Source organism: Coregonus clupeaformis, chromosome 26, assembly GCF_020615455.1.
Source record: "Coregonus clupeaformis isolate EN_2021a chromosome 26, ASM2061545v1, whole genome shotgun sequence".
In the NCBI taxonomy this organism is placed as follows: domain Eukaryota; kingdom Metazoa; phylum Chordata; class Actinopteri; order Salmoniformes; family Salmonidae; genus Coregonus; species Coregonus clupeaformis.
Window position 1 is genome coordinate 24038635 of NC_059217.1, and position 25701 is coordinate 24064335.

At 45.4% G+C, this 25701-nt stretch overlaps 1 protein-coding gene across 1 annotated transcript in view; it reads right to left on the minus strand.

Moving 5' to 3' along the window:
* Positions 1-25701, minus strand: part of LOC121540249 (cytosolic carboxypeptidase 6-like) — a 499145-nt gene that overhangs the window by 164308 nt on the left and 309136 nt on the right. Inside the window, exon 5 of the mRNA XM_041848977.1 lies at positions 11159-11375. Within this exon, the coding sequence (XP_041704911.1) occupies positions 11159-11375 (217 nt within the window). The remainder of the gene's footprint in view (positions 1-11158; positions 11376-25701) is intronic.

Genomic DNA, 25701 nt, shown 5'->3' on the forward strand with positions numbered 1-25701 from the left:
TGGAGGCCAAGTCATCTGATGCAGCACTCCATCACTCTCCTTCTTGGTCAAATAGCCCTTAGACAGCCTGGAGGTGTGTTTTGGGTCATTGTACTGTTGAAAAACAAATGATATTCCCACTAAGAGCAAACCAGATGGGATGGCGTATCGCTGCAGAATGCTGTGGTAGCCATGATGGTTAAGTGTGCCTTGAATTCTAAATAAATCACAGACAGTATCACCAGCAACGCATGCCCACACCATTACATTTACATTTACGTCATTTAGCAGACGCTCTTATCCAGAGCGACTTACAAATTGGTGCATTCACCTTATAGCCAGTGGGATAACCACTTTACAAATTATTATTATTATTATTTTTATTTTTTTTGGGGGGGGGTAAGGGGGTGTTAGAAGGATTACTTTATCCTATCCCAGGTGTTCCTTAAAGAGGTGGGGTTTCAAATGTCTCCGGAAGGTGGTGAGTGACTCCGCTGTCCTGGCGTCGTGAGGGAGCTTGTTCCACCATTGTGGTGCCAGAGCAGCGAACAGTTTTGACTGGGCTGAGCGGGAACTGTGCTTCAGCAGAGGTAGGGGAGCCAGCAGGCCAGAGGTGGATGAACGTAATGCCCTCGTTTGGGTGTAGGGACTGATCAGAGCCTGAAGGTACGGAGGTGCCGTTCCCCTCACAGCTCCGTAGGCAAGCACCATGGTCTTGTAGCAGATGCGAGCTTCAACTGGAAGCCAGTGTAGTGTGCGGAGGAGCGGGGTGACGTGAGAGAACTTGGGAAGGTTGAACACCAGACGGGCTGCGGCATTCTGGATGAGTTGTAGGGTTTAATGGCACAGGCAGGGAGCCCAGCCAACAGCGAGTTGCAGTAATCCAGACGGGAGATGACAAGTGCCTGGATTAGGACCTGTGCCGCTTCCTGTGTAAGGCAGGGTCGTACTCTCCGAATGTTGTAGAGCATGAACCTACAGGATCGGGTCACCGCCTTGATGTTAGCGGAGAACGACAGGGTGTTGTCCAGGGTCACGCCAAGGCTCTTCGCACTCTGCGAGGAGGACACAACGGAGTTGTCAACCGTGATGGCGAGATCATGGAACGGGCAGTCCCTTCCCGGGAGGAAGAGCAGCTCCGTCTTGCCAAGGTTCAGCTTGAGGTGGTGATCCGTCATCCATACTGATATGTCTGCCAGACATGCAGAGATGCGATTCGCCACCTGGTTATCAGAAGGGGGAAAGGAGAAGATTAGTTGTGTGTCGTCTGCGTAGCAATGATAGGAGAGGCCATGTGAGGATATGACAGAGCCAAGTGACTTGGTGTATAGCGAGAATAGGAGAGGGCCTAGAACTGAGCCCTGGGGGACACCAGTGGTGAGAGCACGTGGTGCGGAGACAGCTTCTCGCCACGCCACTTGGTAGGAGCGACCGGTCAGGTAGGACGCAATCCAAGAGTGAGCCGCGCCGGAGATGCCCAGTTCGGAGAGGGTGGAGAGGAGGATCTGATGGTTCACAGTATCAAAGGCAGCAGACAGGTCTAGAAGGACAAGAGCAGAGGAGAGAGAGTTAGCTTTAGCAGTGCGGAGAGCCTCCGTGACACAGAGAAGAGCAGTCAGAGATAGACAGATGGGTCAGGGGAAAAATAGAGAATGTCCATTTGGGAGAGATGAGGATTCCTGTGCCACCACCCCGCTGACCAGATGCTCTCGGGGTATGCGAGAACACATGGTCAGACGAGGAGAGAGCAGTAGGAGTAGCAGTGTTTTCAGTGGTAATCCATGTTTCTGTCAGCGCCAAGAAGTCGAGGGACTGGAGGGTAGCATAGGCTGAGATGAACTCTGCCTTGATGGCAGCAGAACGGCAGTTCCAGAGGCTGCCTGAGACCTGGAACTCCACGTGGGTGGTGCGTGCAGGGACCACCAGGTTAGAGAGGCAGCAGCCACGCGGTGTGAGGCGTTTGTATAGCCTGTGCGGAGAGGAGAGAACAGGGATAGACAGAGGCATAGTTGACAGGCTGCAGAAAATGGCTACAATAATGCAAAGGAGATCGGAATGAAATTAACTAAACATCTGGGAAAGGAGAGAGCGGGGCCTCCCTCACCACAACACCCAAATATAACTCTCCCAACTTCCACCTCAGAAACTATAATTGTTGTAAACTACAGCGGTTCAATGTTATCTAGGAATAGACTAACTTAGTTTATTCAGCTAGCTAACTAGGTACAGTATTCTTCCGTGAAAATCGTCCAGGGCACCTAGTCATAAGACGCCACAGCCAGTTAGCATGCCGGACTCCAACAACACGGTTTAGCACCAATACTCGGCCACAACAAACCACCAGTGTGTCAACACGCCAAGCAGATCGTTCGTGTCCGTGTCTAACGTTGTGGGTTAGTCCCGACAGCTTGAGCGAGTCCGTCGTCAACTTATTCAGCCAGTTAGTTAGCTAGAATAGTTAGCATACTAGCTAGCCATTGCTTTCAGACAAAGAAGAAACCCCCTCCTTTCACGGCACGAACACACAGAGAGAGCAAAACTAACGTTAACTAGTCACCCATGTCCCGAATTCCTTGAACGACTCTAGCTACCAATATGTAAAAATAAAACACAAATGTAGGTTATGACTTACCCCTAGCAGCTACTGTTAGATAGCCAAGTGCAAAGCTAGCCACTGAATTGACTCAGCCAGTTCGCGTCTGTTCGCTAGGTCGTTCCAGCTATTGTTTACTAGTTGCTATCCAGGTAGCAACAAGCTAGCTAAATTTCAAGCACAGTAGCCACTTACTACCTAACGTTAACGGTTCAGACAATGAGGTTAGAAAACAGCTGAATGGTAGGCAATTATTGTATGTAATTATTGTAGGCAGCCAGCTGGCGTAATTACAGGCACTCTCAGGCGTGAAACAACTATGCCGTTGCTAATAGTTGCCAGTAGCTACCCGCTAGGTAGTGGGTTAGCCAGCTAGCTTCGTGCTTCACCGGGCTCAGCCGAATACAATACTAACCTACAATAATTACATACAACAACCCACGATAACTACCTACAATACCTAACTACAATACCTAACTACAATCTAAATACATAGTTTAAGCCTTACTCGACAAAGCCCAAACTATGTATAAAGCCAAGCTTACCCGACGACCTCACCCGACAACCTCCTCCCTTACACCTCCTCCTCCATGCTTCATGGTGGGAACCACAAATGCGGAGATCATCCGTTCACCTACTCTGCGTCTCACAAAGACACGGCGGTTGGAACCAAAAATCTCAAATTTTGACTCATCAGACCAATGGACAAATTTCCACCGGAGTAATGTCCATTGCTCGTGTTTCTTGGCCCAAGCAAGTCTCTTCTTCTTATTGGTGTCCTTTAGTACTGGTTTCTTTGCAGCATTTCGACCATGAAGGTCTGATTCACGCAGTCTCCTCTGAACAGTTGATGTTGAGATGTGTCTGTTACTTGAACTCTGTGAAGCATTTATTTGGGCTGCAATCTGAGGTGCAGTTAACTCTAATGAACTTATCCTCTGCAGCAGAGGTAACTCTGGTTCTTCCTTTCCTGTGGCGGTCCTCATGAGAGCCAGTTTCATCATAGCGCTTGATGGTTTTTGCGACTGCACTTGAAGAAACTTTAAAAGTTCATGACATTTTCCAGATTGACTAACCATCATGTCTTAAAGTAATGATGGACTGTCGTTTCGCTTTGCTTATTTGAGCTGTTCTTGCCATAATATTGACTTGGTCTTTTAACAAATAGGGCTATCTTCTGTATACCACCCCTACCTTGTCACAACACAACTGATTGGCTCAAACGCATTATCACGGAAATAAATTCCACAAATGAACTTTTAAGAAGGCACACCTGTTAATTGAAATGCATTCCAGGTGACTACCTCATGAAGCTGGTTGAGAGAATGCCAAGAGTGTGCAAAGCTGTCATCAAGGCAAAGGGTGGCTACTTTGAAGAATCTCAAATATAAAATATATTTTGATTTGTTTAACACTTTTTTGGTTACTACATGATTCCATAGGTGTTATTTCATAGTTTTGATGTCTTCACTATTATTCTACAATGTAGAAAATAGTAAAAATAAAGAAAAACCCTTGAATGAGTAGGTGTGTCCAAACTTTTGACTGGTACTGTATGTTGAGGTCTAGGATATAACTGCAGGCAGGGATAAAAAGTACTAGGTTTCTGATGATTTACCCTGACAGTAATTCCATACCCTAGCCTCCAGTTTATCAGAAAACAAATTTGTCTGTATTGATCTATACAGTACTGAAGATTCAAAACCAGCGCAAGATAATCTTCCCCTGTGGAATTAGACACACAGACACATAAGATCTGTCCCCAAACCAACTTGGTCACACACACACACTATCATCCTTCTAGGTAACGTTTGACAGGCTGAAGTTATCAGAAATACACTAGTATCACAGACTTATCTGCAGCCCAAAAGATGTGAAAGGAGGGAGTGATAATGAATATCCATCTCCAAATTGAATGAGCATACTACAGGCTATGTATTTTTCTCCCCATTCAGCTGAAGCATTCAGAGCATAGCATCCTCATCTGCCACAGACAGGCGCCACAGCCGCTCCTCCCTATACCTAAATATGTTTTTCACCCATTTACAACAAATTAAGTTTCCATCAAAGTACATTTCAAGCTTGGCTGCATTTGGAGGGTGAGCAACTCTTTCTATTAATTTTCATTGTTTTCTCCTAACACATTATCTACTGTACTGCTTGCTCCTATCTCTCCCCTTCCCTCTCGTTCTCTCTCTCCTCTTTTCTTCTTTCCAGGGTCCCAACTATGGATCTAGGAATGGAAAGCAATTACACTGTCAGAAAAGTATATTCTGTCTTATTAAAAACCTGAAAACTCTCAGAAAACGATTCATTTTTTTCCTCTTCCTTGGCCCCATGGGAGAGGAAGCCTGACAACAAAATTAAACAGACACTTTTTGGAGTCATCTAGAAAGCAGTTGTTAGTAAATATTAATTGGCGGGCAGCAGAGAGAGAGAGATAGACAGCAGTACAGAGCTCTGCGGCTGGGATTAGATTTCTCTGAGAGAGTGAGACTCTGAACACTGCAGGGGCTCCATTTGAGAACGCATCCCTCGTCCTCTGTCACTCGATAACTCACTCCCCAAACCACCTCCACATGACTCCAATGCCGCCCTGCCTGCCGCTAGGCAGCACCTACAGTACCCACCTCCCTCCACAGAGCCTTCCTTCCCACACTGCACCACCATTACCCAGCTAGCTACACCACTGAGAGTGAGAAGTCTCTGGCCCAAACTGAGGCTCCAGGGTCAGCTACAATACCACTTCTCCTCCGTTGCAGAAGTCTTCAGGGTGTGAGGACAGGGTTGTTGATGATGGAGGAGTTCTATCTAGTACAGGTGAGTGCATATAGGACAGACTGAGAGAGGAGGCTCTGGCATGGTGTTGTATCTGAGGCAGAGAGAGAGCTGCTGCCAGCTAAGTGACAACATGAAGTCATGCTGGGTGATATTCTCCTCTCCATAAAGCACCTCTCTCTCCTCTCTCACCACTCAGACATTCTATCTGCTGCACAAGGTTGAGAGAGAGTTAAGACTTAAAGGTGTGTGCAATTTCCAATTTCAAAAATAAATATCTCTGACAGCAAGTCTGCTGTCAGAGGATCAACTTACAATTTTGGAAGTCAACTTGGAAAATACACCACTGTCTGACAACCCCTCTACTGAATAATCTTTCGACCACATATAGGCTATGGCCTCCAATTCCACTTAATATTAAGTATGTTACTGCCAATGGCCACTGTCTCCACCACACAAGCCATACCTACCTTTTCTCCAGCCCATTCCATCTTTCCTTCATTACTGTACTATACCGTAAGATGGCATTGATATAGGGGTCTTGATATGCAATAAAGCACTGGGACTACAGCCTGGAGGAATCATTGTTCTAGATGAAAGGCCAGCTTAATAGCATGGGCTCAGATAAACCCTTTTATCTTCAATTTCATGTGGAATAAGTTCCCTGCTCTACTGTTGGGGTCAGAGGCCAAGCCATTGATGCAACCTCGCTGAGATAGAACAGGTGAAACCGACCCATTTATATCCCTATGCACATCCAGTCACATCAGCACTTTCTGTTGGAATAGAGGTCAAATACCAATAAAAGCCAATGGAAAATACTGACAGTCCACCAGCTTCTTCTCATAGAAACCAGAGCCAGGGACAACCGTCAATCAGAAGTGATCATGCATGATCCCACAACCCAATCAGAAAGGTTGAGTCGAGGTCTGGTGTAGACATTCCAGGCTATTCACATATGGGCAAACACTATCTCTCTAGTTCAGGGTGACAGCAGAACTAGATATAATCTATTCCCTCTACATGTTCCTAAGGACTTCCACTTAGTACTGTTGCTGTATGTGATATTGTGCTCTCAGCTCATATAGATGATAATGAGGGTAGATTGGCAGGCGGTCTGATGGTGGACCAACAATAATAATAATAATTTGGTCAGCTGTTGGAGAGCTCTCCAAATTAGAACACCATCATAGAATAATTCATAGAAGAACCGACATGTCAACAGCATCCTTGAACGGGGGATGTGAAAGAGTGGACACACAAAGAAGAGCAGGATGCTTCATGATATTGCGAGAGACACTTTGGCTGCTGTTAAGCCAGTAAATGACAAGACTTCATTCAATTATCCAGCAGCCTGGTTTCACACGGCACAGCCATCCATCCGCCATGCAGTAGGAAAGACAAGCCTAGTCTCACTCTTCTCTAGCATCAGCTACTAACGTTCCAGTCAGTTTGACCTTATCTGCTAGCGGAAGGTAAAGTCGCTATTGATTAAATCTTGGCACCCAGTGTACAAACACAGCGATAAGCTCAGTAGACAGCCGCAGTGCCCACTCCGTGGGCCAAAGGCCCCTCTCATCCTTTATTCCCACTAACAGGCACCAGGACACAGTCCACTACAGCCTGTCTGCAGGAGACCCAGTGACATTACGACAGCAGAATATCACCTTCCCAGACCAGCATATCATCTCCAGCTTCCACACGCCTCCCCCTCCTTGGAGCCTTTGGATGGAGGAGCCTCTTAGTCCTCAGTCTGTGTGAGCTGCCGGGTCCCACAGAGCCTTAAACGTTTGAAGGTGACATCCGCAGGGCACTGTAGAAGGCCTATTATTCTAGACGAGCTCGGTTTTGTGAAGAATTCAAAATACCTAAAGGAGCAAAGGGTGTTGTGGATATTACAGCAAGCATTGTGTACGCTCCATTGCAACCATGTGCGTTTATTGTTTGTCTAAGTCAAATTTGAGGAACTTATGTTTCTTATTCAGCTGCACACTTAAAAATTAAACAAATCCTGTATGTTGCGCAATACTTTTAGGGTGATTATTTCCTCTTGAAACATGATAAGTATTGTGGAACTTAGGGGTGCAGACTTAAGGATGGCTATCGACTCCTCACTCTCATTTGCACATTCATCTTAGATGGCTGCAGATACAGGCTGCTTTGTTAGAGGTAAAACAAAATGTGTCACAGTTGGCCATCATGACAGGAAAGGAATGGTAAAAATGCTTTCTCTGCAACTCCTACTCTGCCCATAAGAAAATGCTTTGTCAACTTGTGTACTAGCACCAATACTGGGCCCTGACTGTCTTTCTAGCAGTCAATACGAAATAAATGGTGGAATAGTTTTAAGGAAACTTATGCCTGGAGTGCGCACACTTGTTAGCAGAGAAAGGTCCAGGCAGAATCCACTCTGTCTCCATGGACTTGTCCCTCTGGTGGGAGATAGCTCACACAACTGTCAAGGAATGGATTGTTGGAGAAATCTTCAGACAGTGAGAGAACAGGGGAATGGATACAGTGCATGACCCTTCCACAGAAACTCTATAAAACCCTCTATAAAATCCACTAGTCCATCACAGGCCTGTAGACCATCACAAAGAATGTGTTAGGGTACAAGTAGCAAGAGAGACATCAGCTATATCCGTAAAGTCTGCCTTAAAAGAGACAAAGGAAAGAAACCTCTGACCATTAAAAAAAGCCTGAGCTGTCTGTTCTGCTGTTTCAAGTTGTCACAGATGAACAGAGGTTTTTCAAACCTCACCCCACATCTCATTGATTGACACCTGGGCAAATGCAGATGGCAAAAATATTTCCATACACTCACTGACACAAACATGCACACACACACACACTGCTTACTATGCTTACAATGCCTTTGTCTTCACCTGGCACATACGCCATCAAAAAGCAGTTTTACTACTGGTCCCTGCAGCAGATCTAGGTGCTTATAAAAACCGACTGCATGTAAAGGGAGTGGGGAAAAGTGAAAGAGAACGATAAAGGGATGGTAGAGAGAGGGAGGCTGAAAGGCAATACGCAGTTCAAGCATTTGTTATTATCCCAGAAGTGCAATTATAGTAGTCCTCCCCTATTACAGTGGAGCTATGTTCTCTCTGTGCGTTTGGTGGAGATGAGACATCACAATTACTGCAGCTGTTTATCGGTAGGCAGGTAGACCTAGTGTGCTACAGCAGCTCGGCCCTGAGGCCTGCTTTCCTCTGTCTGCTTGTCTTCCACTCTCAGTCGAGTTTCTCTCCTCCTCCTCTTTTCTGGCTTTGTTTACTTTCCCTGAGACAGCAGCCAATGTACTCACAGACTTTACTCTCCTTTCAAATCCCTCCAACAATGAGGGACTGTGCATCAGTAAACTCTGAGTAGAAGAGGGGGTTTTAGTACATATTATTAAAACAAGCATACATAAAACTCAAAAAAGACATACATGTACATAAGTAAATTCATGGAGGATAACAAACAAAATCTAGGACTTATTTCCATTGTGGTCCTCTTGTGACAAGATGGCTCGGCAAGATCGGCAACACAGCGTTACACAGTATGGCAGCAAAACATATACAAAATAAAAACATCTATTTCATTATGACTGTTACATCGGAGGGAACATTCATATGGGCACACAAGACAGACAGTTTTTAACCTTCTTTTTAAAGCTTCCCAGAGAGGGCGTCGTTTTTATGGGCACTCTGAGGCTCCTGTATACAAGAAAGTGCCTTTCCCAGCATTATTCCTGAACCTGTATAAGCACACATTAGCAACACCTGATCTGGTGCTGTGGATGTGTGCATCCCTAACATGGGGAAAGTAATCAGTTCCATATCTGGGCGCAGAACCATAAATACTCCTGTAAACCAAACCCAGTCTAATCTGGGACACCCTAGCCTCAACAGGCAGCCAGTTGAGTTCCTGAAAGCAGCTCCTGCATATGTGATTACATGGACTCACCTTCAATATTACCCTGATCAGCTTATTCTGGGCTATCTGGAGCTTCCCCTTCAGAAGCTTAAATAAGCCCCAAAACCAGAGTAGCGTATGTCAAAATGGCATTGAATGAGGGCAGTGGCTAGCACTCTCATTGAGTCCTTATCAAGCAGCTTGCACTTTCTAGCCCAAAACTTGGTCCTAGCATTAACCTTCCCTAGCATTTTATTGGCCATGCTCACACCCCCCAAGATTCCAACAAGGATGCAGCCCAGGTGGCTAACAGAGGTTTTTAAAGTAAAAGTGGAGGAACTGTGTCACAAATTCCAGCCCTGCAGATCTGACAAGCACTTCCAGGCTCATTCTGGGCTGAAACAATCTAAGCACCTGCTGATTTATAATCACATTTTACATTTATAATCACACCTCAAAAGTGTAGATACATCTTTCCAATCAGTTCCATTTGGAGCTATGACTAGCCTATGAGCAAGCCATACCTAATGATCAGAAATAATGAGGATTGTAAAGCACTTTCTATCTTATGCCTTCATGCACAACTTAAACTGAGAGTGAGAGGCTGATTGAAAATGCTATTATTCATGATAAGGCACTCAGTCAAGGACACTGGTGAATGTCACACTAAATGGCAAGGCTTTTTTCTTACCCCCTGATGATTTCCTATAGGGTCCATTTGCTATTTAATGCCATGGTGCCATCGCTGCATCTGAAAGGGCAATGGGACAAAAATCATTCTTTCACTGTGTGTGTAGATATGCACATGTGATCTGTGTGTGTGTGTGTGTGTGTGTGTGTGTATGCGTGTGCGTGTGGAGTATATTATCTCCATACACGTATGGTAAGCTCCTCCAGCAAACATGTATCATGTGGGTGTGTGGAGCCACTGGAGGGACTGGGGCTCTTTACTGCAGCAGACGGAAAGGTCCCCTCATCCCTCTCTCATTGCAGGTCGTAATGAGAGGGTTGGGCCGGGCTGTCAAAGACCCAGGACCACAGGACATTAAAAGACAAATAAGGCCATAAAACACCTCTATGACTATGCATACTAATCCTTAGTCTGAGTGCCAACTCACTCCGTTTTATGTCTGAACAAAGTGCTGGTGAGGCATAAAAGCCCTCATTTGTACTTGAAAGTGTGATAGGACAGTGGGAAGCATATAAATACAATTCAATTTAATTCTAATTCTATGATGGGAACTATGGAAGGAATATGCTGATGCCTGTTCTTGTCTTTGTTGCCAATTCTGGGCTCCTCTTGGTTGAGATATCACCATCACCAACATCATCTGCCCTTCAAACCAAATTTCATAAATATTTGACTCCTTTTTATCAATAAATACAATTTCATCATTGGCGCTTGCAGCTAGCTTTCCTTGACAAATGTAAAAAAAATAAACTCTCAAGCATTTCTAATGAGATTTTCTCCTACAATTATTTGATAAGAGCAAACAGTACTGCAGGCAGCGTGCATGATCCAGCACCTGCTCCTGTGAAAGGTGAGAGCTCTCCTGATTACACGCAGCAGTGTTATCCCTCAGAGGGCAACCAGCGTGCAGTGCTGCACAGGCACAACACAGAGAGAGGCAGAGAGACACACTCTGGCTGGCTCCACCAGCCTCCACACCACACCTTCTAGCACAGTCAAGGACGCTAATCCTGTCCTCTCTCAGGCTACAATCACAAAGAGTTGAACAGTCATACTGATAACATGAAAAGATGAAGCAGAGGACTGCTGGACCTGGGCTGGGGGCTCTCTGGTAGTCTGTTGAAAACAGTATGATGAGGGAGAGATGACACACAACGACACAAACACACACACGTATACGCACGCATGCAAGCAAGCATGCACACACTCACCACACTGAGCCCCAGCTGCTCTCTCTGCAGGTAGTCCAGGTTCCTGCGCTCCAAGCTGTCCAGGTAGTGCTGCAGTCTGGTATAGGTGTAGGGGTAACAGTAGGCAAACTGGTACACATCATCCTCTCGGTCAAAGCAGAAGGCGAAGGACATCACATAGTTCCTCCGATGGTCAGGGCAGCGGTAGTAGTATACATTCTTAGCTGGGAGTCTTTGCCTGCAATGGCAGAAGGACATATAAAGGATTTACAGTGAATTCATCTCTCATATACAATACATGGTGATCATTGATGACAATTGATGACAGATTTATGTCTATAAGGTCATGGTACCAATGTGAGTGCATGGACCAATCAGTCCCTCCATGGTTTCGCGGCAGTTTTTTGTGATAGATAGCAAAAATGCGTGACTTTGCTGCGGCAATTCTGACATTTTGCATGGCAATATGCAATGATTTTGTCCAAATTGTCACAAAAAAAATGCGCTGATGGGGGAAAACATTTGTTGATGTGTGGCTTGATTTAATGCGGTAAAAGTCTGGTGATTGGTTAAAATTGCGAGCCCTCTTTTCATAGAGTAAGGATCAGACAGTTTTATGCGGTAATAGTGCAATGATTGGTCAAATTTGCAAGCCCTCGCATAATATGCAGGGAATTGTTGATTTTGCTAAAATGTATTGTGATCTCAGAATCGCAAAACCCTACAGGGACTGACCAATAGTGGATATTTCTAGTCTTACTATCATCTGGTGGTAATGCCAAGGGCTGCAAGGACAGAGTGATTCATGGGCCTTAGGTAGCGATCAATGAGAAATGTGACACTACCGCATCCCCTACAGGCGCTCAGTTTACTGCTCTGCTCTGCTCTATTCCCCTGGCTGCCTCTACATCTCTCCTGTTCACTGGGCTTCATCACCCTGAGTTGCATCCCAAACTAACTGTATTAAGCAGTAAATAAAGGAGGACATTTCATACAGGCTAACAAATAATGGTACAGCCTGGCTGAATGAATGTCTACGCAGCTGATAACTGCATATAAAGCTGTGCACATGCTAATCAAAAATCTGACAGAAATGAAATGTGAGAGAAAAGGTGGTGGGGAAGACAGGGAATAACGATCCACAACAAATGCTTGAGAAGAGGAGTAGAAGAGAGTGAATCTTTTGAAAATCTTTTGAAAACGCAATAACGGAAAGGCACTGATCTAAGGCCACAGAGAGGAGGACTGGAGGGAGAGAGAGAGGGTAAGAGAGTGAGGAGGAGGGAGACAGAGAGGAAGTTAGGGAGGAGGAGGAAGACAGAGAGGAAGTTAGGGAGGAGGAGGAAACAGAAGATAAGGACAGGATGAGAAGGAGGAGGCAGATCAGAGGCTGTGACGACAGGCTGCCGGTGTCTCTCCTGTAGGACCAGGATCAGATGGAGATGCTATCAATGTCTGATAGCAGCCTGCAGTCCTGAACAGCCCGTCTGGTAAGCAGAAGGAACAGGCAACCTGTCTCAAATGAACCTGGGACTCACTGACCCCCCTCTCAATAAACCCCATACTCTACTGTATATCCTCTCAACTAGGGATGGGCAGAGGTGGGAAAAGGCTTTTGTTTTTAATGCAGCTACAAAGTGAAACACTAAATTAAAATTAAACAAAATTAGCCTAGCTTAGTAAGGCAAAGGAAAGAAAGGGGAAAAAGGCCAAGCTGATAAATCCACTGGTAGAGGAGAAAGAGTTCCTATCTCTGTGTGCCTGTCTCAGCAGAATACTAATGCAGCCATCCTGCCTCATGCCTGGCTGAAGGGAAGGAGGTTGAGAGAGGGGATTGAGAGAAGAGGGGGCAGTGAGCAGTGCTGGCCTGCCCCTGGACCCCTCCTCCCTCCAGAGCAGGCTCTTATCCAGTGTCTGCAGAGTCCCAAGGCTGGCTGCCTGGGCGGGTGTCTATTCCACATCAGTGCACTGCATCCTACAGGGCATTAGGGGACTCACAAGCTTGTTAACAATACTACTGGGCACAGGCACAGAAAATACACCACACATACGTACAGTACCAGTCAAAAGTTTGGACACACCTACTTATTCAAGGGTTTTTCTTTATTTGGACTATTTTCAACATTGTAGAATATTAGTGAAGACATCAAAACTATGAAATAACACATATGGAATCATGAAGTAACCAAAAAAGTGTTAAACAAATCAAAATATATTTTAGATTTTAGATTCTTCAAAGTAGCCACCCGTTGCCTTGATGACAACTTTGCACACTCTTGGCATTCTCTCAACCAGCTTCATGAGGTAGTCACCTGGAATGCTTTTCCAACAGTCTTGATGGAGTTCCCACATATGCTGAGCACTTGTTGGCTGCTTTTCCTTCACTCTGCGGTCCAACTCATCCCAAACCATTTCAATTGGGTTGAGGTCGGGTGATTGTGGAGGCCAGGTCATCTGATGCAGCACTCCATCACTCTCCTTCTTGGTCAAATAGCCCTTACACAACCTGGTGTGTTTTGGGTCATTGTCCTGTTGAAAAACAAATGATAGTCCCACTAAGCGCAAACCAGATGGGATGGCGTATCGCTGCAGAATGCTGTGGTAGCCATGATGGTTAAGTGTGCCTTGAATTCTAAATAAATCACAGACAGTATCACCAGCAACGCACCCCCACACCATCTCACCTCCTCCTTCATGCTTCACGGTGGGAACCACACATGTGGAGATCATCCGTTCACCTACTCTGCGTCTCACAAAGACACGGCGGTTGGAACCAAAAATCTCAAATTTAGACTCATCAGACCAAAGGACAGATTTCCACCGGTCTAATGTCCATTGCTTGTGTTTCTTGGCCCAATCAAGTCTCTTCTTCTTATTGGTGTCCTTTAGTAGTGGTTTCTTTGCAGCAATTCGACCATGAAGGTCTGATTCACGCAGTCTCCTCTGAACAGTTGATGTTGAGATGTGTCTGTTACTTGAACTCTGTGAAGCATTTATTTGGGCTGCAATCTGAGGTGCAGTTAACTCTAATGAACTTATCCTCTGCAGCAGAGGTAACTCTGGGTCTTCCTTTCCTGTGGCGGTCCTCATGAGAGCCAGTTTCATCATAGCGCTTGATGGTTTTTGCGACTGCACTTGAAGAAACGTTCAAAGTTCATGACATTTTCCTGATTGACTAACCATCATGTCTTAAAGTGATGATGGACTGTCGTTTCTCTTTGCTTATTTGAGCTGTTCTTGCCATAATCTGGACTTGGTCTTTTACCTAATAGGGCTATCTTCTGTATACCACCCCTACCTTGTCACAACACAACTGATAGGCTGAAACACATTTAAGAAGGAAAGAAATTCCACAAATTAACTTTGAACAAGGCACACCTGTTAACTTTTTTGGTTACTACATGATTCCATATGTGTTATTTCATAGTTTTGATGTCTTCACTAATATTCTACAATGTTGAAAATAGTCAAAATAAAGAAAAACCCTGGAATGAGTAGGTGTGTCCAAACTTTGGACTGGTACTGTATGTATGCATGTGCTCAACAAGCGCCATGAAGAGGAGAAGGAAGAACAGGGAAGCAATAATGAAAAACGTAATCTTTGAAGAATTTCTAAATGTTCCCTACTTGTTTGATCTGCTTGTGTAATCAAATATATGTATACTCAGTGTGATATTTTGGTTTCATGGCTCATGCAGTTACCTTTGATTACAATTAAATATATGACCTTCTTTTTAAATCAAAGGGTTTCATTAATATCAACCATATTGGTTTATTGTTGGATGAAAAATGTGTTTATCTTGGAGAAGTGTTTGTCCTGGTAATGTGAAGAAGACAAAGACGAATTACGCACAGATGCACAAACACACACACGTACACATGCATGATAGTTTGTGTCAGGAGGTCCCAGGTGTTTTGCCTTCTCCTGTGTTAGTCCAGAGCTGAGATCAGGAGCTCCTGCTGTTCCCTGTGTCACGATCGTCTGAGGAAACGGACCAATACGCAGCGCGTGGAGTGAACATGATGACTTTATTAAATAAAAGCAACCACGAAAACAACAAACAAATGACGATAGTGAAGTCCTACAGTGACTATGACTGAACTAGGAACAAAAACCCACAAAACCAAAGAGAAACCACACAGTTTAAATATGGCTCCCAATCAGAGATAACGAGCCGACAGCTGACACTCGTTACCTCCGATTGGGAGTCATATGACTAATCACCAAACATAGAAATGAACAACTAGAATACCCAACATAGAAATACACCCAAACAATGAAAATGAACAACCCTGGCTCAATAATCAAAGTCCATGGAGCCAGAGTGTCACAGTACCCCCCCCTAAAGGTGCGAACTCCGGGCGCACCAGCATACAGTCTAGGGGAGGGTCTGGGTGGGCGTCTGTCCATGGTGGCGGCTCTGGCCCAGGTCGTGGTCCCCACCCCACCTTAGTCACTATCCGCTTCCGTAGCCCCCTCCACATGACCACCCCCCAACTAAACCCCACTGGATTAAGGGGCGGCACCGGACTAAGGGGCAGCACCGGACTAAGGGGCAGTACCTGACTAACTGGCTCTGGCGGATCCTGGCTGGACGGCTCTGGCGGATCCTGGCTGGCGGAAGGCTCTGGCTGATCCTGTCTGGCAGAAGGCTCTGGCTGATCCTGTCTGGCGGAAGGCTCTGGCTGATCCTGTCTGGCGGAAGGCTCTGGCTGATCCTGTCTGGCGGAAGGCTCTGGCTGATCCTGTCTGGCGGAAGGCTCTGGCTGATCCTGTCTGGCGGAAGGCTCTGGCTGATCCTGTCTGGCGGAAGGCTCTGGCTGATCCTGTCTGGCGGAAGGCTCTGGCTGATCCTGTCTGGCGGAAGGCTCTGGCTGATCCTGTCTGGCGGAAGGCTCTGGCTGATCCTGTCTGGCGGAAGGCTCTGGCTGCTCCTGTCTGGCGGAGAGCTCTAGCGGCTCCGGTCTGGCGGACGGCTCTGAAGGCTCATGGCAGACGGGCGGCTTTGCAGGCTCAGTACAGACGGGCAGTTCCTGCGGCGCTTGGCAGACGGACAGTTCAGACGGCGTTGGGCAGACGGGCAGTTCAGACGGCGTTGGGCCGACGGACAGTTCAGGCCCCGTTGGGCAGACGGCAGACTCTGGCCGTCTGAGGCGCATCGTAGGCCTGGTGCGTGGTGCCGGAACAGGAGGTACCGGGCTGAGGACACGCATCTCAGGGCTAGTGCGGGGAGAAGCAACAGGGCATGCTGGACCCTGGGGACGCACCGTAGGCCTGATGCGTGGTGCCGGAACTGGAGGTACCGGGCTGAGGACACGCATCTCAGGGCTAGTGCGGGGAGAAGCAACAGGGCATGCTGGACCCTGGGGACGCACCGTAGGCCTGATGCGTGGTGCCGGAACTGGAGGTACCGGGCTGAGGACACGCATCTCAGGGCTAGTGCGGAGAGCAACAACAGGACGCACAGGACTCTGGGGACACACAGGAGGCTTGGTGCGTGGTGTATGCACTGGTGGTAAAGGGCTGGAGACACGCACCATAGAGCCAGTGCGTGGAGGAGACACAGGGCTCTGAAGACGCACTGGAAACCTGGTGCGTGGTGTAGGTACTGGTGGTACTGGGCTGGAGCGAGGAGGTGGTACCGGAAATACCGGACCGTGCAGGCGTACTGGCTCCCTTGAGCACTGAGCCTGCCCAACCTTCCCTGGGTTGATGCTCCCCGTCGCCCGACCAGTACGGGGAGGTGTAATAACCCGCACCCGGCCTATGTGGGCGAACCGGGAACACCATGCGCAAGGCTGGTGCCATGTACGCCGGCCCGAGGAGACGCACTGGTGACCAGCTGCGTGGGACCGGCTTCATGACATCCGGCTCAACACTCAATCTAGCCCGGCCGATACGTGGAGCTGGACTGTACCGAACCGGGCTATGCCTGCGTACAGGAGACACCATGCGCTCAACTGCGTAACACGGTGTCTGCCCGTACTCTCGCTCTCCACGGTCAGTCCAGGGAGTAGGCGCAGGTCTCCTACCTGACTTCGCCACACTCCCTCTTAGCCCCCCAAGAAATTCTTGGGTAGTACCCACAGGCTTCCAGTCTTGCCTCCGTGCTGCCTCCTCATATCGCCGCCTCTCGGCTTTAGCTGCCTCCAGCTCTTCACGAGGACGGCGATATTCTCCCGGTTGTGCCCAAGGCCCCTTACCATCCAGAATCTCCTCCCATGTCCATGAATCCTTTATGGGTGGATATAAATCCTGTGTAGGTGGATCCTGTTGCCGCTTGACACGCCGCTTGGTCCTTTTATGGTGGGTTTTTCTGTCACGATCGTCTGAGGAAACGGACCAATACGCAGCGCGTTGAACGAACATGACTTTATTAGAGAAAAGTACACGAACGACAAAAACAATAAACCAAGACGACTAGTGAAGTCCACAGTTACAAATACTGTACAGGAACAAAAACCCACAAAACCAAAAGAGAAACCACACAGTTTAAATATGGCTCCCAATCAGAGATAACGAGCCGACAGCTGACACTCGTTACCTCCGATTGGGAGTCATATGACTAATCACCAAACATAGAAATGAACAACTAGAATACCCAACATAGAAATACACCCAAACAATGAAAATGAACAACCCTGGCTCAATAATCAAAGTCCATGGAGCCAGAGTGTCACACCCTGCACACACAGGAGGCGTGGCAGGCTGAGAACAGGGGGCAGGCTGCATTACCCTGTCACACCCCACACCGCTCAGTTAATGAAATAAGATGACACTTTATTTATTTATATATTTGTTTGGCATTATCCAACCGTGCAGCTCTCCTCTGTACCATTTGACCTTGTTGGCTACTGACTGAGTGAGGCTTCGCTATTGACTTTAATTACCTGACAGGAATTTACTGCTGGCCATCCCAGGACTGCTTTACTGTTATTGGCCAAAGAAAATAGCTTTGAGTCTTCCTCTGGAGAGCAGCGATGCAGAGACTGCTGTCCCCCTGGTTTATATCTCGGCAGTAGCTGCCCCTGAACGGCTGCTGGCAATTTGTTTTGCTGAAGTACGAGACGCCCCATGTGTCTCGTACTTCAGGATGTGGTACAGTGCCCCCATTCCCAAACAGATTTATCGCTGCATGTGGCTCAAAAAAAGCCGCCCCCGGATAATAATATGCACACGTGGTTTCACAACTCAGCGCCGCAGACAACACACACTCACACACACGCCACAAACACATTCTACACCACAGAAAGCTCCATCCTAGAGCTCAAGGTCATCAACTGAACGAGGGCTGTGAGACAACAACACAACTTCTATACAAGAGCAGGCATACAGGAAGATAAGAAAAACTCAACTCTCTGCTTGAAATTCCTTATGTGATAACATGGCTGCCCCAGCAGAATCCCGGTCAACGTTTATATGCAGGCACCAAAGAGCGCAGAGCACTGGCAGCTAAAAGCAAGCCTTTATTGATGCCACTCCTCTTCCCTCTGCTTTTCAACTTCTCAACTGTTAGCAGATACAAGAAGGGCTTTGACTTTGATGTTGATCTGTTTCCCTCAGAAGTCTCAGAGATGAGGGATACAATTGGCTGCTTTCATACTGGGGGACATCTTGTCTATATTCTCAAATCAATCAAGCGTAGAGGTCACTGCAGTCACACTTCTCGCTTCTCGCTTCTCTCTTCTCTCTCTGCTTCCTTTTAGATCTGAGGCTGTCAAATGCTCAATGCGATCCTGTGTGGCTTAGTCTGTAGAGCATGGCGCTTACAATACCAAGGGTCGTGGGTTCGATTCCCGCTGGGACCACCCATATGTAAAGTGCATGCATACAAGACTGTAAGTAGCTTTGGTAAAAGTGTCTACTAAATGGCATATTATATTAATGATGGGAAGGTTAAATGGTTTAGAATAAGTGCATAAAACTAGTCACCAGCTCAATTTTGTGACTAATGGAAGCTCTGTTCCTAAAATATATTTATTTATTTTTTGAATGATATTTTTCACAAAGATAATATACTACTAGCAGCATTTGAAGAGCCAATTTCTCTTCCTAACGCAAACGCTGCCAGATGTTGTAGAATTCCACTGTTGTTAAAACATGGCACAGCCTCCTTGTTTTGAATACTAATCCAAGAAGAAAATAGCTTTAGAAATATCCGAAAAAAAGTCAAGTATGCCTCCTACTCTCACACATGTAATGTATCTATCCATCATTTTGGATGCAAATCAGGCATAAAGACGGTATCCAATGTCACTGTTACTAAGCAACCTCTCTTGCTTTGTCATTCTGTTGGCAATATGTGATCACTGATGGTATACTGGAATACCATGTAAAGCAGTTGCCATTGCAAGTCATTGGAAAGCATCAAATCAGTGAGTGGGTTTGAAACAATGTACAGTAGTCATGGGTAATTAGTAGGCTCCGGGCTTTCCTTTGGAAAGGCATCTCAAAGCCCACTTACTGTAGAGACAATCAGCAGTTTACAAGAGACATCAAAACCATAAAGTCATTAAATGTTCTATTTAATCTCTTTTTCAACAGCATTTTTTGGGGAAAGACAGAAGTGATAAAAGACGTCACACATCTATGTCAGCATTGTTGTTCTCTTTTCACCATTCAACCCGCATGATTTGATTACTCTATTCCCTCTAAGTACATTAGTTTATTTGTCTTCCCAACGTTAAGCTATCTGATATCGGCTTTTAAAATATAATTTCCCTTTAGAGACTTCAATAAATTACAAACCCTTGGGTGAATTAGATCAAACAGGCCAACAATCAATACCAGATCACATTCATAGTGCTTCACTTGAGTTAATAGAATGCAGCAGCAGATACAGTATTTCTACCAGAGTTGAACCAAATAGTCCTAAATCCCACCTAAAAGCACCCAATGTGTAAGTGCACAAAATGGCTGGGCTCAGTAGTACTGTTTGTTCTATTGCAGGAGCATAGGGGTGCGGCATCAAATCCACTCATAAATGCTATTGGGACGTAGCCGTGTTAAAGCTAAGTGCCTGGCGAACAGCAACACACAGCCTCCCAGACCTTAAATCATAAACTGAAATCATAAACTCAAAGCCCCAGAGTAATTGGAGGAAATGCACTGTTGTATATTCCAGTATAGTGCTTTTACGACTACTGCTTGCATGCAAAAATGGAAACTAGGAGGAACTTGAGCCAGGTCTAAGACACTAAGTTGATATTAACTGATAGCAATAGGGCATTCATTCATATACGGTTTCTTACATCTATCAAAATGCCCAAACCCTTTAATTCTTAATTTATCTCTATTTGGACTAGTGATGAAATGTGACATCATAGACAAGCACAGAGTGGATTTTAAAGAGATAGTTTGGGATTTTGGCAAAGGCCCTTTATCCACTTCCCCAGAGTCAGAAGAACTTGTGGATACCATTTTTATGTATGTGTGCAGTTTGAAGGAAGTTGCTAACCAGCAATAGTACAATTGCTAACTATCGTTAGCACAATGACTGGAAGTCTATGGGAACAGGTAGCATGAAAGGAAATAAAAAACTAGATGAGGGCTATCATTGCAGAGAGGTATCAGGTCACATGAGACCATGTAAGGTTGCTGCGTATTACTGCTGTGCCTATTCTGTTTATTACACAAATAAGGCACTGCTCCCCAGCTCACTTATTGTTTTATTTATTATTATATTTTTTTTTGGGGGGGTAGATCAACTTAATATTGCAGATAGATTGTAACTTCTATCAATGTAATTGTCTGCATCACTTCCAATCCCCCATGTTTATATATATATATATATATATATATATATATATATATACATATATATATACACATATACACACATACACACACACATACATACATACACACATACATACATACACATACACATACATATCCTTTGAAAAAAAAAGATTCCCCTTTATTACTTTCCAACCCCGCCACCCTTTCCCTACTTGGAGTAAACTAGTGAACAACAATGCTTAGGCCTCTACTTCCAGCTTATACTTACTATCTACATTTTATGGACACAGTCAATTTTACAATAATTATATTTTGTTTGTTTTTTCTCCTGAACTTCTTCTACTCTCAACCTCTCCGATCATTTTCATAATGTCCATCCGGTTTGCTTCTATATGCCATATCTTTCTAACTTTGCTCTTTCACAAAAGCTCCCAACCTACAACCTATATACTTATTATGGACACAGTATGCTTACATTATTAGTTATCTTGTTATTATTTGTTGTTAGTTGTTATTAGTCCCATCCTTCAATTCCATTCAACACCTCCCATCTATCTCTTAACACCATCCATATAGGATTTCTATTTGCCATATATATTTAAACTGTACTGTGATGTCTTACAAAAGTTCTGAACCTTTCTATTCTCATTGTTTCTACAGATTGTGAATTGAAAATAAACATTTTTGCTAAAAGTATTATTATATTATTGATCGATTGACTATGACTTTTCAGATCACCCAGCTCACTTATTATGGTTTTAAGAGTGTTGCAAATGCTCTTGGACAATTCACTCAGGACACACACACATACACACACTGCGTACTTCAGCTAGAGGCATCGACTCAACTTCAGAGTTCACTTTATGGCGTCATTAATTATATCAAAATAAGTAATCAAAATACAAGTGGTCTGCACATGCCATTAGGATTACTCAGTGGGCTCAGGGGTGATACATTGTAGTACTCCTGACAGTTCTTTGAAACGCAGTGGAAGATTTATATCCAGTCTGGGCTGGGTAGTGGTGGTATGGAGTGAGCCCAGCAGGCAGCACTGTAAAGTGGGTTTATACAGTAGGGTTAGTGGTGAAACACAGAGCCTTGTGATGGCTGACGATAGTCCTTCTACAACCCCTCTGGTGAGATAGCTGCATTATCCAGTATCAGACCATTACTCTGTAGTGTGGAGATATTCTACTCACATCTGTGTGTAAACACTGGATCTCATTCATATACATCGCACTCATACACAGCAGGTCTGACAGACAGACAGGTGTGATGTAGGGCCAGAGGCTTGTGATAGCATTCAGAGACAAAACCAGGGCATACATGTCTTAAATAAATTATTGAGAATCATGTCATGTCTGATCAGGCAACCTTGGACTCTGTGCTCAGCAAAATGCCAGAGAGGAGTATGGCTGTGCCAGCACCCTGATTGGCCAGCAGATGGCCACACCTCTTGGTGGTGATGAGTAGTAGCATGACCTTCCCATCTCTGCTAGAGACAGTGCCAGAGTGGCCTATGTGCCAGACAGGGCAGAGGGTTGACTGTAACACCACTGTACCCTCCCTCCCTCCCCCAGCTCCCAGCCCCCAGCCTCCGCCCATGGCTCCATTCTGGTTCAGCTACAGGTCCCACTGTGCTGGGAGGTGATGGGGCAATTAGCTGAGAGCAGATGATCACCCTGCCATCGCCAGCGTGGCGCCGCCACCCCCATCTGGGGCAAGAGGGCAGGTGGAATTCGTCTGTGGGGGGGCACTAACACGCAGAAACCATGATGTCAGCGTTGTACCCTGGTGTGTGTGTGTGTGTGTGTTTATAAATGTGTGAAAGTATATGAGGGGTTATGATAACAGGAACAAACACCAGCTCCCCATGCACCCACAGCATGCAGCAGTAGACCCCACCCCACATTAGTGTTCAGTCTCCGGTCCCAGGGGAGCCACAACGCCACAGTGTGGTCTGGATCACAGCTGATACCAACACACCCATCATACTAGGAGTACAGCTAATGAGAATGCTAAATATGGAGTAAAGCTAATGTCATAATAACTTTGAGATGCACTCCTGTAAGCAACAAAAAAGCTGCTGACCTTGTCCAGCCGCAAGCACAACAGAGAATAGCAAAATTCTATTAGAAACATTGATAAACCATCTAAAAGTGTCTGAGACTTAAAAGCCTGTTGTAAACAAAAACAGTGTCAATGAGATAAAGAATTGAGAGAGGAGAGGAGAGCGCAGGTGGAGTGGTTGAGACCTCTCTCCTCTCCCAGGGGAGCTGGGGATGTCTGCTGTCTGCATCAGCTCACTGGGTGGAGTGGACCCAGGTAGACAGCCTGGCACCAGTCTGCATGCCTGGCTAACAACACTGCACTCACATACACACACACACACACACACACACACACACACACACACACACACACACACACACACACACACACACACACACACACACACACACACACACACACACACACACACACACACACACACACACAAAAAGCTAAGAAACTTAAAACACACACACACACACACACATTGGTTAGAACCCAGACATAGAGCAGTCTGCTCCTGACAACTGGACAGCATCTCATTCTCCTTCGAAGGCGAACAATGGCTCTCTCTCTTAATTACAGGAAGGCAGACATGTAGCTTAATGTAGCCCGGGGCAGTGTGCTGGAGAGATGCTGTAGAGATGGAGGAGAGATGGGGGAGTGACAGGGCTTTTTGAGGGCTTATCCAGCTGCATCTCCAGATTCAATTTGCCTGCACTCTGATAGCATTATCTTCCCATACAAACAATCTCCCCTCTCACTCCTTTGTTGTCTGTGCACTGAATAGTAAGGCTTACCTCTGGTATTTACATAAACATCCATACTGGGATAGGACTGGAGTCTAATATGTAATGATTTCTGTAGAGTAATCCATATACAGTAAATCCACCTGCAGGTTACTGAAATATATAAGTTGTGTTGGAAATGTGTTCATCAAAGGAGATGTTTTCTGCTAATTAAATTCCAATGGTGAAAGTATTCCCATCTCAGCTCTCTATGTAGAACATCTTTGTTGTTTTCTCTGAGTCATAAAGTCTTGAAATGTACATCCACATACTCATTAGAGTATAACAATGGTCTCAGCCGTATCATAACCATGTTACTGAGTCTGTGTCAGTATGACTCATCAGATAGAGGTTAGAATGATGAGATCATCCCCTCACAGTGATGTTGCTCTCCTGATGGCAACACGACAAACCATGAGATCACACTGAGGTCATCATAAAGATGTCATACACTTGGAGTGATGTCATACTATATACGAGAAATGAAGAGCAAGAACCAGTAATTACACTGACTGGTTAGGAGAATGACCTCACACCTACACAAGGACATTCCAGGACAGCTACAGATTCAGGATAGCTACAATCCTTCATTCAAAACAATAACATAATATTGGATAGGATCTGCACTTTGAATTCAGGATACTGCCTCAACAAAAGTCTAAAGCAGCGATTCTCAACTGGTGGGTCGCGACCCACATTTGGGTTGCTGGAGGTTTTGAGTGGGTCGTGGGTGTAAAAAATCCAAAAACATATTATTTTTTTTAATGAAGAAATACTCCAGTCTGAACTTAAATGACTTAAACCAGGTAGAAATAATGAACTTAACAATCTTGGGGAAAAAACTTCAATCATAGTATTTTGGCCTTAAGCCAGTGAGTTTATTAACATTGTTCATCAAGAATATTAGCTTTTTTTTTTTACTGACAATGAAATAGGTGGAAATGTTGTTCCCATGTCATATAATTGCTACATTTACTATCATTATAGCATTAAAAATAGTTTTCCAGATTGTATTTTGCGGATACTTTTTCGCGATGCGAATATTGGTTCACGACTAAATGAGGGATATACATTTTAAAATAAAGTATACATCTAATCTATTTTTTTATTGTCCTATCATGATGGAACAGTCCCCAACCCTATATCCTAGACACCCACCAGGGCGACCCATACAACAAAGAGAAGTCCCCATCTGTTTTATGGCCCTGCTGTAAGTCGCCTATATGCAGCCAAAACAGAAAGTTAAATGCAGTCAGAGACCTACTAGAGCAGCACTGCCCCCTCAAGATTCTGAACCTGCCTGGCAGGGTTGGTCCTACAACGCCAGAGCCCCCTGATGGGAGAGCATAATATACAAGGAAATTCTCTAAGCTGCTAATGAGAACCTTGACGACCTTGTACCTAGCCGGTGGGGATTCCGGTGGGGTACCCCACCCAGGTAGTGGCAGTGCTGGCAACACTGGCTGCAGTAACCCATGGGGAGGGGGTCACACTCGGACAATCAGAGAGGGGGCATATTATTGTGGCCCTGGTGGCACAAAATAACAAAAGGTCTGACTGCACGGAGATGCTTGGGAAAAAATGGTTACAACGGGGGACCAGAGTGTTTGTGTCTCAGGGGAAGAGGGTGGATCTGATTTCCATCACCTAGGACTTGACATAGGTTAATCAAATCTCAAACGTTTGTCAATTTTTGCTAAATTTTGCATGCTTTCTCAAATAGCTGTAACTGTATATGCATTCGTAAATCAGATCATTTCTTGAGTTGGGCTCTGGGATGTAACAACTGTTGAGCATCTGAGCTTATGGTTGATTGTGGAGGAAAGGGGTTGAGTGTGTTAGAGTATGTGCGTGTGTGTGTGTGTATCCCACATCTGTTGCAAGGGGCTAAGGATGTTAGGGAGAATATAGGATGAACCACAATAACTGTTTGCTAAAATAATAATTGCTTGACAATAATAATATGCCATTTAGCAGACGCT